Source organism: Mercenaria mercenaria, chromosome 17 (assembly GCF_021730395.1).
Source record: "Mercenaria mercenaria strain notata chromosome 17, MADL_Memer_1, whole genome shotgun sequence".
NCBI classification, from domain to species: Eukaryota; Metazoa; Mollusca; class Bivalvia; order Venerida; family Veneridae; genus Mercenaria; species Mercenaria mercenaria.
In genome coordinates this window covers 12,323,580-12,343,589 of record NC_069377.1, presented here as the reverse complement: position 1 = coordinate 12,343,589, position 20,010 = coordinate 12,323,580, and the positions used below count along the sequence as shown (strand labels likewise).

At 36.0% G+C, this 20,010-nt stretch overlaps 1 protein-coding gene across 1 annotated transcript in view; it reads right to left on the bottom strand.

The window, feature by feature from the left end:
• Positions 1 to 2,620: 2,620 nt before the first annotated feature.
• Positions 2,621 to 20,010, bottom strand: part of LOC123535954 (uncharacterized) — a 42,380-nt gene continuing 24,990 nt past the window's right edge. The window contains exons 19-29 of the mRNA XM_053529050.1: positions 17,230 to 17,347; positions 16,073 to 16,240; positions 15,714 to 15,830; positions 14,774 to 14,887; positions 14,205 to 14,317; positions 13,379 to 13,646; positions 11,879 to 11,954; positions 10,924 to 11,007; positions 8,656 to 8,741; positions 7,865 to 7,941; positions 2,621 to 7,281 (exon numbers count right to left, since the gene is read on the bottom strand). Of these exons, the coding sequence (XP_053385025.1) occupies positions 7,184 to 7,281; positions 7,865 to 7,941; positions 8,656 to 8,741; positions 10,924 to 11,007; positions 11,879 to 11,954; positions 13,379 to 13,646; positions 14,205 to 14,317; positions 14,774 to 14,887; positions 15,714 to 15,830; positions 16,073 to 16,240; positions 17,230 to 17,347 (1,319 nt within the window). The 3' untranslated portion in view covers positions 2,621 to 7,183. The remainder of the gene's footprint in view (positions 7,282 to 7,864; positions 7,942 to 8,655; positions 8,742 to 10,923; positions 11,008 to 11,878; positions 11,955 to 13,378; positions 13,647 to 14,204; positions 14,318 to 14,773; positions 14,888 to 15,713; positions 15,831 to 16,072; positions 16,241 to 17,229; positions 17,348 to 20,010) is intronic.

Genomic DNA, 20,010 nt, shown 5'->3' with positions numbered 1-20,010 from the left:
TGCAACCACACAAAAATATAGCAACATTTCTCATGTCTTCTGGCACTGGTTTAAACATACAGTAAAACACCGCTCGTTCGAGGTCACAAGGGGATGAGCAAAATGCTTGAGTTATCCATGGTTTCGAGCGACCCAAACATTGACCAACATACGAAGAAAACTAAAGTTTGTTTTACGGTCATCGGGACCGTTTGCTGAGTAAACGGTGATGCGTAATAATAACATACTTGTGACATTTTCGAAAACAAACGTATTACAAACGTTATCTATTGATAGACGTTTCAATATGTAATTTGTAAATGGCACATGCGAAGAAACAACTAAGATTTTTTTAAAATTTTTATTCATCAACAAGTGCATATCATAATTATCGTCTCAATTTTATGAAACGGCTATATTATTTCCTTCATTTGCATGCAAACAACTGCTGATTAAATTACTAAGATCTCGATCCCGCAGAAAAGATGCTTTAAGTTATCAGTAATTGATCGATATTTGATCAATAAAACTTTTCTTTAAGCTTTTATCAATAATTAATCTCATCTTAATATCAAATATACCGACAAACAAACATTTAAGATAGTCTGGGAATAGACTACGCAATTCTCACGGTGTGTGAAAATGTTTAATTAAACGATGCATTCTGACCGCCGAAGGTGTGAAAAATTTTGACACCTTTGCTCGAGTTAGCCAGAAGCAACAAAGAGTAAATTAATACACAGGGACCAGGTGTCATGCTCGAGCGATCGAGTTATCGATGCTCGACCCAGCCATGGTTATATCACATAGAAAATAGAAGGAAATCGGCCGGGACCACATGAATTGCTCGAGCGAGCCCGGGTGCTCGAGTCATCGATGCTCGAGCGAGCGGTGTTTCACTGTAACTTTCATTATACGCCTAAAGGGACATATTATGTTATGACGCCGTTGTCTGTCTGTCCATCCGTTAGCAATTTCATGTCCGCTGTGTAACTCTTGAATCTCTTAAAGGATTTCGAAGAAACTTGACACATATGTTCATCACATCGAGACAACATGCAGTATGCATGCTTTGGATGGCTTGCTTCAAGGTCAAGGTCACAGGGGTCAAAGGTCCTCTGACTTTGTTTTGTGTCCACCCTGTAACTCTTGAACTGCTCGATGGATTTTAAAGAAACTTGGCACAAATGTTCACCACACCAAGACGACGTGCAGAGCACATGTTCTGGATGACTCACTTCAAGGTCAAGGTCACAAATAGGGGTCAAAGGTCATACCATCGGACATATATTGCTCCGCACTGCTGTCTATTATATTCAGAAATATTGAATGGACTAGACCCATTTACTCTTTCAAGACACATATCTATGATTTATCTATAGTAATTTACTCAGCTAATTAAAGAAAACAGATTGAATTAGTCTTGCTATGATGGTCACAACATGACAAGATGTGAAGTTGTGAGAACATTTGACAAATTGTCCAGTCCTTAAACTGACCAACAAAATCTTCACTATCTTACTTTGTCCATGGTAAAAATGAATTATATAGGTAACAGAAAAGTGAAATATGACAATAGCAATTTTCATTTATTTTTCAAACCTTGCATATGTAGGTCAGATTAGCAAATTAGTATGAAAGTGTGCATTTATGCCATCAAAGTAAGAAATAATCGCTCATTTTTTACCTTAGCCTATCAGTAAAATATAAGAAACATCGATTTCACAATATTAAAAAGGAATCTAACTTTCTCATCTACTATTCTACCTATATATCCCTTCAATCATGTTTTAAAATTTAATTTGGTATAATCCTGTCATTTCCACTATAATGACAATTTTGTAGAGATAGAATTTGAGCCACCACATGAGAAAACCAACATAGTGCATTTGCGACCAGCATGGATCCAGACCAGCCTGAGCAACCGTGCAGACTGGTCAGGATCCATGCTGTTTGCTTACAAAGCCTTTTGCAATTAAAGGATGCGCAGGCTGGTCTGGATCCATGCTGGTCGCAAATGCACTATGTTGGTTTTCTCATGCTGCAGCTCATTTCTTGATTTTCATATAACCGTGAAATAGTTTAATTCATGGGCATAGAATTTCAAGGTCTTGGCCAAAACCCATTATTGGGATAAGAATTTGGAAATTTTCAACTTTTGAAGATAAAATAAATGGAAGTTTTATTTGTTCGACAGATTCTAATTTGTTAAAGGACGTAGCCATTAAATCAACAAAAATTATTGATAAAATAAAAGAAACAAGTGACTGAGTATTGCAGTGGAAAACTTTGTTAGTGTTCGTTCCTTGTGGTTGTTGGCAACACTGTTTTAGAAATTGCAGGATCCAGATTTGCAAACTGACAGGTAGGTGAACCGGATAGAGGGCATTCCTATAGTCCCCTCCTGTGTTCCACTCATAATGCCGAATGTCAAGTAAGGAAGCCAGTAGTACCAATTTTTATGACAAGTACAACATGGCTAGGAAGTGAACCCTTGACCTCACGCACATGGTGCTCTATCACTAGACTACCAAACAAGTCTTAGGAAGGGAGTTGTGACGGTATAATAAAAAGTTTAGTATCATACTCAGTAAATTAAAACAAGTAAAGAAAGGAGAGTCAAAGAGAAAAGAAATCAAAATATGATCAACATTTTATTGCACATATATTTACCACATATATATTTTAAAATTCTGGTTAATCATCACATAATTTAGGTAATGCATTGATGTACATACTCTAGATAAACTGAAACACTGGCTTAAAACATATCGATATTTGAGCAGTTAATGAGCAATAAAACAACCTAAAAATAAAAGTACAGTAAAACCCAAAAACACCACCTATGTAAGAGTCAAATAGTGGCCTTTGTTTGCAGCCAGTCTTTATTCAAAGGATAAAATATACTGAGGAAGGGTTTAATATTGTGGGCATGAAATTTCATGTTGTGTGTTTATCCGTATGAATAAACAAGAGGTGTCCATAAGACAGCCAATGCTCGACTATTTGAATTGTACCTGAAGCAGAAATATACACTAAATCTTAACATATCCATAGTTTCAATCCAGTATCTGCATTTGTTTTGGAGATAGTAACTTGCACGCAAAACTTTAACCAGGAATTTCTAAGTCCAAAAGAGGGCATTATTTGGCCAAAATGCATGTCTAACAGTTATAGGACTTCCTGCTATCAACTTTTTTTATAACCCCTAAGACACGTGAAGTTTCTTTGAATAGTCGAACTAAAAAAAAACACACAATAAATTTGTTTTTTTTTTCTTTCTGCACAACTGTCACATTTTCCTGAATGATTAGAACATACCACTGACCATGTGTTTCTCAAAAACAAAAAAATACTGTAAACAAAGCTGCATGTGACATTGTTTATTTACCTTTCAGAGGACAGAAATTAATACTGAGGTTATGTTACCAACGTAATGTGGTGCACAGGATTTCCAAGCTATCATGTTTTTACATTGGCATTTGGATAATTATATGACAGAATATGAGCCGCACCATGAAAAAACCAACATCAGCATGGATCCAGACCAGCCTGTGCATCCACGCAGTCTGGTCTGGGTCCATTCTGTTCACTTTTAAAGCCTATTAGAGAAACTGTTACAAATAGCATGGATCCTGACCAGACTACACAGATGCGTAGCTGGTCTGGTTCCATGCTGGTCGCAAACGCACTATGTTGGTTTTCTCATGGCGTGGCGCATATATTTCTAATTTGGCAAAATGGACATTTTGCAAGATTATTTCTCTTAAATTAAATATATAAAGGTTAACAATACTACCTTGCCTAAATACTGTAATACACAACGATGTTTAACATACACAAACAAGCAATAACAAAAATTTAATAGTAGTAAAGGCAACCAGTTATATGGATTATTCAAAGGAGAATAATCTTCTGAAAGTTCATATTTTGAGTATTTTACAATTGCGGTTTAGGAGTATATCACCAAAACACAGAAAGTTTAGATAAACAAACAACATCGTTACCAATATTTTACCTGACCATTACATGTTCTGCCATACTGTCCCGTACTTAAAATATTCTGAAAAAGTTATCCCCCTTTGAAAATGAATGCCATTTGTAAAGAAATAAAAATAAACAATTGCTGAAAACTGTGTTCCACCTGGTTAAGTGAAATTTCAACACTCGCACGCTATTGCAAATGCATCAAAACAAACATGTGTAACAGTTCTTTGAAAATGGTGAGTTTTTAAAGGCGCTTGACTGTCCGGAAGTGGGGCCCCTTTAGGCAGTCCTTTTCCGGAATTCAGTGTTTATATCAGTATACTGACACTTGTTTTGTAGTTTTTGTAATAATAGCGTGTATATTACACTACAAAACAAGTGTCAGTATACTGATATAAACATTGAATTCCGGAAAAGAACTGCCTAAAGGGACCCCACTTCCAGACAATCAAGCGCCTTTAAAAATTCACCATTTTCAAGGAACTGTTACACATGTTCATTTTGATGCATTTGCAATAGCATGCGAGTGTTGAAATTTCACATAACCAGGTAAAACACAGTTTTCAGCAATTGTTTATTTTTATTTCTTTACAAATGGCATTCATTTTCAAAGGGGGACAACTTTTTCAGAATATTTTAAGTACGGGAAAGTACGGCAGATTATGTGATGGTCAGGTAAAATATTGGTAACGATGTTGTTCATTTATAAAATATTTCTGTGTTTTGGTGATATACTCCTAAACCTTAACTAACACAGAAAACAAGAGGGCCATGAAGGCCCTGTATCGCTCACCTGACCTATTGACCTAAAGATCATCAAGAGCAACATTCTGACCAAGTTTCATAAAGATATGGTCATAAATGTAGCCTCTAAAGTGTAAACTAGCTTTTCCTTTGATTTGACCTGGTGACCTAGTTTTTGACCCCGGATGACCTAGATTCAAACCTGACCTAAAGATTATCAAGATTAACATTCTGATTAAGTTTCATGAAGATACAGTCTTAAATGTGGCCTCTAGAATGTTAACAAGCTTTTCCTTTGATTTGACCTAATGACCTAGTTTTTGACCCCGGATGACCCAGATTTAAACTTGACCTATAAATCATCAAGATTAACATTCTGACCAAGTTTCATTAAGATATGGTCATAAATGTGGCCTCTACAGTGTTAACTAGCTTTTCCTTTGATCTGACCTAGTGACCTAGTTTTTGACCCTACATGACCCAGATTCAAAACGGACGTTGAGATCATCAAGATTAACATTCTGACCAAGTTTCATTAAGATATAGTCTTAAATATGACCTCTACAGTGTTAACAAGCTTTTTCTTTGATTTGACCTGGTGACCTAGTTTTTGAACCCAGATAACCCAATATCGAACTCGTCCAAGATTTTATTGAGGGTAACATTCTGACCAAGTTTCATTAAGATTGGGCCCAAATTGTGACCTCCAGAGTGTTAACAAAGTTTTCCTTTGATTTGACCTCGTGACCTAGTTTTTGACCCTAGATGACCCAATATCGAACTCGTCCAAGATTTTATTAAGGGTAACATTCTGATCAAGTTTCATTAAGATTGAGCCAAAACTGTGACCTCTAGAATGTTAACAAACTTTTCCTTTGATTTGACCTGGTGACCTAGTTTTTTACCCCAGATGACCCAATATCGAACTCGTCCAAGATTTTATTGAGGATAACATTCTGACCAAGTTTCATTAAGATTAGGTCAAAATTGTGACCTCTAGAGTGTTAACAAGCTTTTCCTTTGATTTGACCTGGTGACCTAGTTTTTGACCCCAGATGACCCAATATCAAAATCGTCCAAGATTTTATTGAGGGTAACATTCTGACCAAGATTCATTCAGATTAGATCAAAATTGTGACCTCTAGAGTGTTAACAAGCTTTTCCTTTCATTTGACCTGGTGACCTAGTTTTTGATCCCAGATGACCCAATATCAAACTCGTCCAAGATTTTATTGAGGGTAACATTCTGACCAAGTTTCATTAAGATTAGGTCAAAACTGTGACCTCTAGAGTGTTAACAGTCAAATTGTTGACGACTGACGGGCGACGACGGACACGGCGATCACAAAAGCTCACCTTGAGCACTTTGTGCTCAGGTGAGCTAAAAAACAACAATGTTCAAGCCTTGTTCCCAGTGCTATAACAAGCATATATGTATATATTTTTTTATGCTTTAATATAAGCAAAACTTACAACCCGTTTATTCTCCTATTTCTATGGTGAACAAGGACATGACTTTATATATATTTATACTGCAAGGCTCTGTAGTCTAAAACATTTTCAGAATGTTTCTCTCGCACCAACTCGCTGATTGTAAGTTTTATATACTTTAGTATTACACACTTTACCTAAGCACACTAAGTCTTATCTGATTGATGAAGAATGCTTGGTCCACAACACCTGATAATGGGGGGGGGGGGGGGGGGGGAATTGCAATACTGATCTTACCAATTTTCTCAATGTTTTATATAATGTCTTGTGTATGTAAAGTAACTATTGACCTAGCACATATTGCTGTCAGACGTGTCAACAAAACTGCATACTGACCTCAGCATAAGTTTATAACAGAATCATACAGTTGAAATGATTATCCAAAGGATTGAGCATTTTACTCCTGAGGTAACCGAAATTTGACTTAAAACTGATATTTTTTGCGTGTGTTTTCAGGACTGGACTTGAAAATGTTTCCGAGACAGGCAGAATTTGGGGATAAACAAGTTTGAGACACTGATTTTCAACTGTATTTGATAAGAATGAAAGCAAGTTAACAATACTAATGCCTTGATGTTTTATTTTCTCCAGTAGGCATATAAATGATATCCACTAAATGCCCCATCTTAGTGCTGTTGAGGCTCTGTCTGTGTCACTGACATCCTTTTTTTTTATACTTGGAACAACTTGGTTTTTAGTCTCCTCCAAAATAGATTATGGTAGTGTAACATAGTTGTTCTTTTAACCTTTACCCTGCTAAATATCTAATATCATTCAATTTGGGCAGTACCATTTAGTAAGTAAGTAACATCTTTATATCTAGAGGTTACACCTTGGGTTTCCCCATCTACCACGTTGGCCTCATTATTTCGGCCATTTATTATTTGAAGGGGTGTTCAATGAAAATTTTCCAACCGTGCAGGCTCATCTTGGTTTGCACTGGTCCCAAAGGCAGAATCACTTGCCACCAGCAGGCTAAAGGTTAAATGTAAAAGGCTTTCTGAGTGGTTTCCGCTTCTAACACTCCATCACATAACATGCATTCTTTTTTTGGCAAACAAAATTTGTGGAATCCGTGACCTGTATAAAATTAAATTACATGATTGAATTGAACAGATTTTACCCGAAAGTTATAAATAAACATTTTTAATCTACAGTGGAAACATTTGAGCCATGCCATGAGAAAACCAACACTGTGTGTTTGCAACCAGCATGGATCCAGACCAGCCTGCGCATCCATGCAGTCTGGTCAGGATCCATGCTGTTTGCTTTCAAAGCCTATTGCAATGAGAGAACCATTAGCAAACAGCATGGATACTGACCAGACTGCGCAGGCCCAAATGCACTATGTTGGTTTTCTCATGGTGTGGCTTGTTTCACTTTGTGAGCCTCAAACAAATTGTTCATCATGAAATATAATGCTAGATAAACTGGCAAACCAATAAAGTCATGTGACCGTTTTTTATCTGTTTTTTTTCTTTCTTTCAAGGAACTTAGAAAACTACAAAGCTGAATCCTTACTAGATCTACAGTTGGTGCAATACTTATACAATACTTATACTTTTCCCATGCTAACCCAATAAAAATGTTTTAACTTGCAAAATCATCTGAATATATATGTAAGCATGGCAAGATCTTAACATTACAGAACTTAAAATTTTACCACATCTAAATATGAGCACTCCTGGTTCTTCATGTGAAACTGTCTCCTTAAGGGAAATGTAGCAACATGGACATAATCTGGAGAAAAAAAGCAGGAATATAGCAATAGGGTACAATCTGAAAAAAAATGCTGCTTCTGCATGTTGTCTTGTTGAGTAGAATATTCAGCTCAAGTTCCATAAATAGTCTTTAACCCTTACCCTGCTAAATTTCCTAAATGGACTGGTCCATCATTCGATTTCAGCAATACCATTTATTATTTGAAGGGGTGTTCACTAAAAATTTACTGACTGAATAGCGAACAGTGCAGACCATGATCAGACTGCACGGATGTGCAGGCTGATCTTGGTCTGCACTGGTTGCAAAGGCTGAAATATTCGTCGCCAGCAGGGTAAAGGTTAAGATATTTGGATGATACTGACTCAACACAAATCAAAAAAGTCAAACTTTTTACCTTTATATATAACATTGACCTTTAGCATGTTCAGCACATGGGTTCTGCGTGTCAGCTTGATGGGCTGGACATTTCACTAGAGTTTCAAAAATATCCTTCAAAGGAGTTTAGAAGATATCAACCAAACCCAAGGCTAAAATGTTTTTCAGTTGTGAACTTGATCTTGTGCAATGCAACTTTGAACATGGGTTTTGCATGTGTCTTAATTGGAGAAACATACATTCAAATTTTATAAATATCCTTTCAGGGGTTTATACAAATCAACTAAAGTTACACTTTTGAAGTGTTCGGCACTATTTTTGCTGACAGAACACTCCTTGATAATAAGGAATACTTACAAGTTGATCTTGGTTTCAATTCCCCAGTGACATTCAGGGTCCTCCATATATTGTTCAAATGTCTCCCTCTCCTTTAAACTGCCAACCTGTAAATGTTTCACATGGTTAGTATATTCGGAACATTTTTTCTTGTGTTCATGCATACATTAAATTACAATATGATTTACAAACTGAATAAGATGCAACACGTAAAAGATACAGAAATGTGATTTTTTTTCAATACCTCCACTTTCATGATACCTTCACCAAGGTCAAAGGATAACAAGAGCACCGCCTTGCGGGTGCTGACGCTCATCTGACTTTTTTGTATAATAGAAAAATTGTCCTACCCATGATTTTCTAAGTCCAAAAAGGGCCATAATTCTTGCAAAAAGCAGGATGGAGTTATGTTTCTTGATGTACAGAGTCAGCTTATGATGGTGAACAACTGTTGCAAGTTTCAAAGCAATAGCTTGAATAGTTTAGGAAAAAAGCTGACCTAAACATAAAACTTAACCAATAAATCTGATATTTTCTCAGTCCAAAAGGGGCCATAACTCTTGCAAAAAGCAGGAAAGAGTTACGTTTCTTGATGTACATGGTCAGCTTATGATGGTGAACAAGTGTTGCAAGTTTCAAAGCAATAGCTTTGATAGTTTAGGAGAAAGGTTGACCTAAACATAAAACTTAACCAAGAAATCTGATATTTTCTAAGTCCAAAAGGGGCCATAATTCTTGCAAAAACAAGGTTGGAGTTATGTTTCTTGCTGTACAGGGTCAGCTATTGATGGTGAAGAAGTGTTGCAAGTTTCAAAGCAATACCTTTGATAGTTTAGGAGAAAAGCTGACCTAAACGTAAAACGTAACCAGGCAACGCCGACACCGATCAAGTGATGACAATAACTCATCATTTTTTTTCAAACGAGCTGTCGGAGGACAGCAATGCTCGACTATTCAACAGCCTTGTTGCTTGAATGAATACGGAAGTCGAAAAAGGGGCATAATTTAGTAAAAAAGTAAAATAGGGTTATGGAGCCTGAATAGTGCTTATCAGCTCATGACAGTGGACAAGTGTATAAAGTTTCAATCCATTCCCATTAGTGGGTACTGAGATACCAGCTTACATAAAGAATTTAACCCAAAAATCCTAAGTTGAAAAAGGGGCATAATTTTGTAAAATGCGAAGTTGAGTTATTGACCCTTTGCACTGCATGTCATATCATGACAGTGAACAAGTGTGTGAAGTTTCAATCCTTTCCCATTAGTGGATACTGAGATACCAGCTTACATACAAAAACTTAACCAAAAATTTCTATGTTGAAAAAGGGGCATAATTTTGTAAAAAAGCAAAATAAAGTTATGGGACCTGCTTTGTGCATGTCAGATCATGACAGAGAACAAGTAAGTGAAGTTTCAATCCATTCCCATTAGTGAGTACTGAGATACCAGCTTACATACAAAACCTTAACCAAAAAATTGTAAGTCGAAAAAGGGGCATAATTTTGTAAAAAAGCAAAATAGAGTTATGGAATCTGTGCAATGTAAGTCAGTTTATCACTGTAAATAAGTGTGTGAAGTTTCAATCCATTCCCACAAGTGTTTACTGAGATACCAGCTTACATACAAAACCTTAACCAAAAATTTCTAAGTTGAAAAAGGGGCATAATTTTGTAAAAAAGCAAAACAGAGTTATGGAATCTGTGCAATGTAAGTCAGTTTATCACAGTAAATAAGTGTGTGAAGTTTCAATTCATTCCCACAAGTGGTTGCTGAGATACCAGCTTACATACAAAAACCAAATCGGGACGCCGACGCATGGGCGAGTCCAATAGCTCTATTATTCTATGAAAAGTCGAGCTAAAAATCAGATGAGCTAACAAGAGCTGTTGGAAGACAGCAATGCTTGACTATCCAAAAGTTTTGTCACTTAAAAAATGTTAAATGAATGAATACAAAAGTCAATCTGAATGCAAGAAATCAGACATAATATATGCCTGCCACAGCAAAATAATTTTGAATTTTAAAATACTCTACCTACTGAATGGAAAATGTCAACTTTCACATTTTAGACTAATTCCTTTTATTTCATATGCCATTTTAAAAGTTTGACTTACAGCCATATAGCTGTGCTACATGTCTTTAGACTATACACAAGTTGTACTGTAAAGAAAATCTTGAATTACTTTGTTTCTACTTTGTATTCACAACTGCTGATGAATAAGAGCATTTTTTGTAGTTAAAATAAAATGACCAGCCTCTTTAAACTTGAAGAATAGAGAAATGGCCCACCATTGCTTGCAGTAAGTCTGTATGCATGCCAGTACCAGCTCCTTCAGCTGGAGTTTTCTTCTCAAATGCTGCTAGATACTGCACCTGAAAAAAATGAATTTGAACTAGTGAAACATATGAAAATATTGCATTTTCTAAGGGTCTTTCAGTGAATTAACTTTTTCTTTGAGTGCCTAGTATACTGAAAGTTATTACATAAAGTTGCTACTGCTGCTGCTGCTGCTTCTTCTGACCTGTATCAATCAAAGATTTACAATCAGTCTACCTTCACCAACAGAAACGGATGGCCAGTCTACCTTCCTTCACCTACCATTTTTCAACAGTATTTCAGTTGTGTAACGGCAGGCAGTTAACCTAACCAGTGTTCCTGGGTTCCTGGATTCTGTAACCTGTTCTCCCCAAGTAACTGCCAACTTTCCCACATGAATCAATCAGAGGTGGAGGACGAACGATTTCAGACACAAAGTCTTATCAAATCATCACAGAGATCATACCCCTTGCCCAGGGTTCGAAGTCATGGCCCCCGAGATCTGTAGATCTGCGCTCTCCCTATTGAGCGGGGGGGGGGGGGGGTTAAGATAACCAGTCTACCTTCGTAAACCTAGGTCTACCTTCATAAACCTAGACTGATAACCAGTCTACCATCACAAACTTAGTCTGATAACCAGTCTACCTTCATCAATCTCAGCCAATATTTTTGAGAAAGCTCCATTTTATAACAAACTGAGAATCATTTCGAACAATATCCCACCTTTGTTTTCGTTAAATATAAACATTTAAATACAAAAAGTATAAATAACAATTCTAAATATGGGGGTCATCAACTTTCGAACAAAATCATTTGAAAGGTAATGGTATGTCTGAAAAAAAAATCAACGAAAGGATTTTTCCACATTGATCAAATTGAGGAGGGAGATTTTTTTGTGTATGTTCCATAGTTAACATGCATATTTACCTGAGGGGTAAGGGCAGTAGGTCTCTGAGACCAGAGATAACTATCCACTTTCTCCAACATAGAATGAAGCAACAACCTGAAAATAATACAGGGCCTATAGTAATTCATAATTCTAGCGATATTTACATAGATTAGAAGAATTCTACACTGAATATGTAACACTTTTAAGTCATGATTATATTTAAACATTTCAGAACTGTCTGTAAAAAATAACAATAGGGTCTTTCAACAACTGACTGACCTTGTGATTACAGCTTGTCTGCCTATCATGTTTCTAAGTAAAAATTTTTGGCGTGAATAATTATGAAAAGCCAAGAGCAGCGCAATTTTATCCATAAACCCAAGTTCTTTTTCGTGTTGCAGTACTTTAGTTACCAAACTCAGGGTAATGATGCTCTCAATGAAGCGAGCAAACTACATGTACTGTAACATTGTTAACCCACATCATACTGGACACGATGGAGTCTGCCTTTGCAACCAGTGTAGACCATGATCTACACTATTTGCCATTCAGTCAGTATCTTAATGGTACTATCCAAATTGAAAGATCATTACAGAAAGTTAGCAGGGTAAGGGTTAACATTCATGGGGGACTGATTGTTTTTGGTTATGCATATCTGTAATCAAAACTCAAGTAACAGATGGAATTCCTAATAAGTTTATCTTCATAAGGTGAAATCAACAAATTGAATACCAGTTGTTTCACCCCCTGGATGTTTCACCCCTAGTTGTTTCACCTCCCAAAACCCTAGTTGTTTCACCCCCCGCCCCCATGTGAATATGAAAAGTATGATTGATTTAAGTTAAAGTTTCAGTTTAAATTACCTAAAAAGAGGTTTACTCCTAATAGAATGGCTATAAACAATTAATATCAATTATGATATCTAATAATGTTAATTGATGTTTGGTGAATAAACCTTTGTTTGTTTGTTTGTTTTGGGTTTAACGTCGTTTTTCAACAGTATTTCAGTCATGTAACAGCGGGCAGTTAACCTAACCAGTGTTCCTGGATTCTGTACCAGTACAAACCTGTTCTCCGCAAGTAACTGCCAACTTCCCCACATTAATCAGAGGTGGAGGACTAATGATTTCAGACACAATGTCGTTTATCAAATAGTCACGGAGAACATACGCCCAGCCCGAGGATCGAACTCACTACCCCGCGATCCGTAGACCAACGCTCTTACCTACTGAGCTAAGCGGGCGGGCTGAATAAGTCTTTGTAGATTATACGCAAGCTTTTTTGTTGTTGTTGTTGTTGGTTTTTTAATGTGTCAATAGCTATTCTGTTAAATTATAAATTTCAATATTTTGCGTTTTCAAAACACTAATAATCAAAGTCAGCAAAATGTCTTGGAGGTGAAATGTCTTGATACCAACAAATTCAAACCCCTATGAAACAGCTGAACTCAGCAAAACCATGTAAATTCATGCTAACAAAATTGAAGTAGACATATAATTTACAAAAGTCTGTATAACAATAATATAACACATATTTACTTTTGCTGTCTCTGAACCATTCCAGAGAGAAGGCAAACTTGGTAAAAGTCTTTGGACAAAACTCCTTCAGGGATGTCATGCTTTTCTAGCAGGGACAAAGCTTCTTCTGAACCAATATGCCTGACCAATAATACGGCTAGATTGTTCCATGTGATCAGTTTTGACCAATCACAGCTCACTTCCTGTGTTGCCTGGTTCCCTGTTTCTGATATCTTCTGGTACGCAGCAAGTACTTCCTGCCAGTCACAAATTGACTCTGGTTGATATCCTACAAAACAGGCTGATTGTGTTTACTATAATCCTGTAAGCTGCAGGATAATTAAAGTGTACTGTCAATTTTAGGCTTGTTAAGTAAAGTCTTTTGCGACAGAAGCAAAAGACTTTACTTAACAAGCCTAAAATTATAACAATAATATAGCTTCTTCATTTCATTTAAAAATAGATCTTTTCAAACATGATTGTATAATCACTATAAAATTTATTGGAAACTAGTCAAATAGCATTTTTGAAGTGATAATTCTATCTTCTTGATCAATCAATTAAATGATGCCGTGTAATCTGTTTCCTCGAAACAGTGATTCAGATCCCTCTTTGCCAGGTGGTGCCAGGGCAAAAATTCTAAAATCCATGGAACTAAATTGGCTTTACCATAACACTTGCTATTGATTTTACAGAGATCAGTAAGTCTATATTAACTTAAGTTATGCAATAAAAAATGGGTTTGTTTTCCAAGCTGACCTTTTTTTTACTTTTCATTAGTTAAGTTTGCCTATCATACATGCTACATATTTCAATCATTGCATTTATCACATTAAAAGATACATACCAAGATCATTTTGACCAGTCAACAGGTCAATATCTCCAAGCTGTAAAACCAATTTTAAATGGTCTGATCTTGGTCCAATCTTTTTCAACAACTTCAGAACACCAACCCAATATCTAGAAAGAAAGAGTATAATAGTAACATAGAACAGCTCATTTGTTAATATTTGATAAGGATTTAGTTGCTATACGTTTGGTTATGTAATGGCAGTCAGTTTACCATTGTTCCTCGATGGAATCCATACCTGCAGTGTACTTGTTCTTCCACAGTAACTGATGGCAAACAGTTAACTTAACCAGTGTTCCTGGAATCCATACTTGTAGTGTACTTGCATCCAATGTGAGTAATGCCAAGAATAAAAATATTTAAGAAATACGAATCCATTTAGAACATTCTATTGTTTTCTATGCAGGGTTATATGTACTTTTTTTTTAAATATACATCTAGATTTCCTTTCATATGTAACTTCTAGTTCACTAATACATTTCAACAAATTAGAAATCAAAACAGTACCTTTTTATCAAAGAGAAAACTTCTTTTTATAAGAAAAAAAAGCATAAAATGAGATTAACCCGTGTTTTCTGAACATTTCTAGGAGCATTTGTTGATCATCAGCTGCTTGTATATGACTAGTGAACTCATCTATCAAAGCCTCATTCTTTCTCTCCATCTTGTGAGCCATACATCTGTCAGAAAAAAACACTGATTAGCTATTATTAAAGATACTGGCAATTAATACAAATGAGCTGCGCCATGAGAAAACCAACATAGTGGCTTTGCGACCAGCATGGATCCAGACCAGCCTGCACATCCGGGCAGTCTGGTCAGGATCCATGCTGTTCGCTTTCAAGGTCTATTGCAATTAAAGAAACTGTTAGCGAACAGCATGGATCCTGACCAGACTGCGCGGATGTGCAGGCTGGTCTTGATCCATGCTGGTCGCAAAGCCACTAGTTGGTTATCTCATGGCGTGGCTCAAATATATACTTAGTAATAATGCACCCTTGTGTTGTAACTTGCAAAATACATTTAATCATATTTGTTAAGAGGCCACAAGTTGTTTACTACAAATTTTGCACTTCATAGACCATCAATTCAAAAATATAAGCAAAAGTTTAATCTTCACAAAATATTTACAACAAAACTGCAACTTTGGTTAATCCTAAAACATTACCAGTAACTCCACTACAGTAAAATCAGATATTTTGGCAAGAATAAAAGTTCACTGACCTGAAACTCGTACTGGTTAACGTTGTAGAGTACTTGCAATAAATAGACTACTTATTAAACAGAAAGAACTTTTTGTGACAAGAAAAACTCTTATGCTTGCCTAGTTAGATATAAGCAAATATAGTGAAATTGAATTCCTCACAAAATCTTCTGATTTTACAGCAAACTGAGATCAATTCAACAACAAAAACAGTAAGGGCAGAAAAATGATCTAAAGTCAATGCTTATGGTAGAACAAGTTACTCCAGATACAGCAAAATACGCATTGTACACATTTTTTACCTTGGACACCCATTTTCATCCATCCCTGTAGAAGTGTTATCATTTTCGGACAGTAACAATTCTGACCATACTAAACAAACTTCGAGATGTTTGCCAATGTCTGACAGAATCTGCTTTCTGAAATATAGGAAAGCATAACATGAGATGTTTCTAAGCAATAGTTTCAATGATAGCAGAAAAATAGCTTTCAAAGTTTCCAAACAAAGTCTTTCAACTAAACAGAGCCTTGCATTTTATAATTTCATTCCACTTGTTTAATAAATTCAGTACAAAAGACACTAATATAATATCCTCTATTAGTAAAGATAACATTTTGTTTTGTAATGTTAAGAACAGAATGTCAAAAAAAATAAAATTACTTAATGGCAGAAGTTTCATCCATGGTCATCCAGATCATGTATTGTTTCAAAACTGTTTCCACGGCAACCTGGTGGTGTCTACACAAGTACATCACATCTAGAGGGTGTACAAATGGATGACTTCTCACACAAATATCAACTACAGATCCCAGATTGCTGTGAAACAAGCTGAAATTTGAGAAAAAAAACACACAACAATTTTAGAATACAGTTTTCTAAATTTCAATGACTTTCATGAAAAACTTTTTTCAGAATACATGTACTGTGAAATCACTTATTTTCCTGTGGGACTTACTTTTGTGGTTGAGCAAATTTATGACCCTTAATGCCGATGAAGTAGTAAAATTTCCATAAATTTTATGCTGAAATATCAAAACTCATGTAATATACTACATAATTATGTGCATACAGTTCACATATAACATGAATTATATTTAAGATTATATCTAAGCAATCAAATACAGCCATATAAAATTGGATCTATCGTATAATGGGTATCTTTTACCTGCTACTAATTTTTACTATTTTTACCACCAAATCGGACCAAATTGGATTCGTAAATATTGGCCTCGTATAAATTTTGCCGCGTTAAGTCAAGTAAACTAGCTGACCTTGTGATTTTGTAAGTTTTAAAATCGTATATTATGAAATCATGTGTTTCAACCCCTAATCTGTAAACTTTTACAGCAATAAAAATAACCCATTATAAGGTATATTGAGCATCGATATACATGTGTGTATAATTTACAACTCCTTCTTTAAACAAGAGCACTGCCTACGGGTGCCAACGCTTGTCTGCAAGTGCAAGTTTTGATCAAGGAAAAATTGTTGCAAACAAAACTCTAAAATCATTTTTTTTGCTGGGTTTAATGATGCACCGTCACAATTATTGGACATATGACGACTTTTCAACTTTGATGGTGGAGGAAAACCCAAGGTGCCCATCCGTGCATTATTTAATCATACATGGGCACCTGGGTAGAACCATCAACCATCAGTGAACCAGCTGAACTGCTTCCTCACATGAAAAATTCACCAACCCTGAGGCTTGAACCAACATCGGTGAGAAGCAAGTGATTCAAAGTTGGCAACCGTAACCACTCAGCAAGGGAGGTCTATAAAATCAATAAGAAGTCAGTAAGAAATGTATTACTAACTTTGATATGTGTCCCAATAACATGGCCCCTTGATCTGTGACAGCCTGATTCTCCAACAAATACTGAATGATAGATTTATCCTCAATTCCATACTTCTCTCCATCATACCTTGCCTTCCCTGAAATGTTAATTTTAAATGCACAGCAAAAAAAACAAGAGGGCAATGATGGCCCTATATCGCTCACCTGTTATCATTGCACTTGAGGACAAGAAGGTCCTCAGAAAAAATATCTAAGTCCAAAGGACAGGAACAACAAAGGAAAGAAATTTAACCAAAAAGAAAAACAAAATTCTTACAAGGTACAGATATGTCAAAATACACCTAAAAATTGGAGATACCATCCATGTTGTACCACAGAAAAGTGGTCTCAGTTTTTCCCTACGGCCAATAATAAAAAAGTTACTAAAAATAGGCTATTTATAGTAACGTAAAAGGGAAGTAATTCAAAAGAAAATTATTGTAAGTTAACAAAAGAAGGATCTGCCAAATAAATCTGTTAACATAAATGAAATTTCAGATCAGTATCTTCATTAGTTACGGAGATATACCCATTTTAATTTCAAAAATAAAGGGAGGTTATTTGACATAAAATCAGTCCATAGTTATCTACCCTGATTGTCTCAGTCCAACTAATGACAATTATGAAATTTCAAATAAGTCCTATAAGTACTTACTGATATAAATCCATTTTGATTACAATCAGGGGAGGTAATCAGATATAAAATAACTCTGGAACCTACGATTGGATCTGTTTTGTCATGGAATCTAAGATTTATTGTTGTTGAAGATATTTTGGAAGTTTGTATCAAATAAAACCATAAATGAAATCTCTATATGGCTGCAAAAGCCAAAATAGCCAATTTTGGACATTTAAGGGGCCATAACTCTGGAACCCATGATGGAATCTGTCTGAAAGGAAGAAATGAAGTTGCTATTGTGCAGACAAGGTCAAAATACGTCACCTCAATGCAACAAAGTCGTATCTCTATATAAATTTATAATAAGATACGACTTTGTTGCGTTGAGATGACGAATAGCTAATTTTGGCCCTTTCAGGGGCCATAACTCTGGAACCCATAACGGGATCTGGCCGGTTCAACAAAGGAACTGAGATCTTATGGCAACACAAGTTTTGTGCAAGTTTGATTAAATTCAAATCATAAATGAAGCTGCTATTGTGCAGACAAGGGCAAAATAGCTAATTCTGGTCCTTTCAGGGGCCATAACTCTGGAACCCATAATGGAATCTGGCCAGTTCAAGAAAGGAACCAAGATCTTATGGTGATACAAGTTGTGTGCCAGTTTGGTAAAAATCAAATCATAAATAAAGCTTCTATTGTGCAGACAAGGTCAAAATAGCTGATAACTCTGGAACCCATAATGGGATCTGGCCAGTTCAAGAAATGAACCGAGATCTTATGGTGATACAAGTTGTATGTAAGTTTGGTTAAAATAAAATCATAAATGAAACCACTATTGTGCAGACAAGAAATTGTTGACGGACGGACGGACGCACACACGACGGACGACGGACGAAGGGTGATCACAAAAGCTCACCTTGTCACTATGTGACAGGTGAGCTAAAAAAAAATTATACTGTCAAAAAAATAAATGAAAATATATTTAACCTAAAAGGAGATGTGATTTTTAAGGTTTCTACAATGTCACAATGCCATTGGACTATCGCCATGTTTAAACTAAAATAACAAGAGCTGTCGGAGGACAGCAACGCTCGACTATTCAACAGCCTTGTCGACTGAATGAATACGAAAGTCGAAAAAGGGGCATAATTTAAAAAAAGCAAAATAGGGTTATGGAACCTGCATAGTGCTTATCAGCTCATGACAGTGGACAAGTGTGTGAAGTTTCAATCCATTCCCATTAGAGGGTACTGAGATACCAGCTTACATATAAGAATTTAACCCAAAACTCCTAAGTTTAAAAAGGTGCATAATTTTCTAAAATGCAAAGTTGAGTTATTGACCCTTTGCACTGCATGTCATATCATGACAGTGAACAAGTGTGTGAAGTTTCAATCCTTTCCCATTAGTGGATACTGAGATACCAGCTTACATACAAAACCTTAACCAAAAATTTCTAAGTCGAAAAAGGGGCATAATTTTGTAAAAAAGCAAAATAGAGTTATGGAACCTGCTTTGTGCATGTCAGATCATGACAGTGAACAAGTGTGTGAAGTTTCAATCCATTCCAATTAGTGAGTACTGAGATACCAGCTTACATACAAAACCTTAACCAAAAAATTCTAAGTCGAAAAAGGGGCATAATTTTGTAAAAAAGCAAAATAGAGTTATGGACCTGTGCAGTGTAAGTCAGTTTATCACAGTGAATAAGTGTGTGAAGTTTCAATCCATTCCCACAAGTGGTTACTGAGATACCAGCTTACATACAAAACCTTAACCAAAAATTTCTAAGTCAAAAAAGGGGCATAATTTTGTAAAAAAGCAAAATAGAGTTATGGGACCTGTGCAATGTAAGTCAGTTTATCACAGTGAATAAGTGTGTGAAGTTTCAATCCATTCCCACATGTGGTTGCTGAGATACCAGCTTACATACAAAACTTAACCAAATCGGGACGCGGACGCGGACGCAGACGCCGACGCCGACGCCGACGCATGGGCGAGTCCAATAGCTCTACTATTCTATGAATAGTCGAGCTAAAAATCAGTTTATTTAGTTGGGTGTGCAAATGTTTTCACTTAAGTTAACTGAAAGATTGTGAAATTTAAACTTCATACAAAATGTATATAAGTAACTGACAA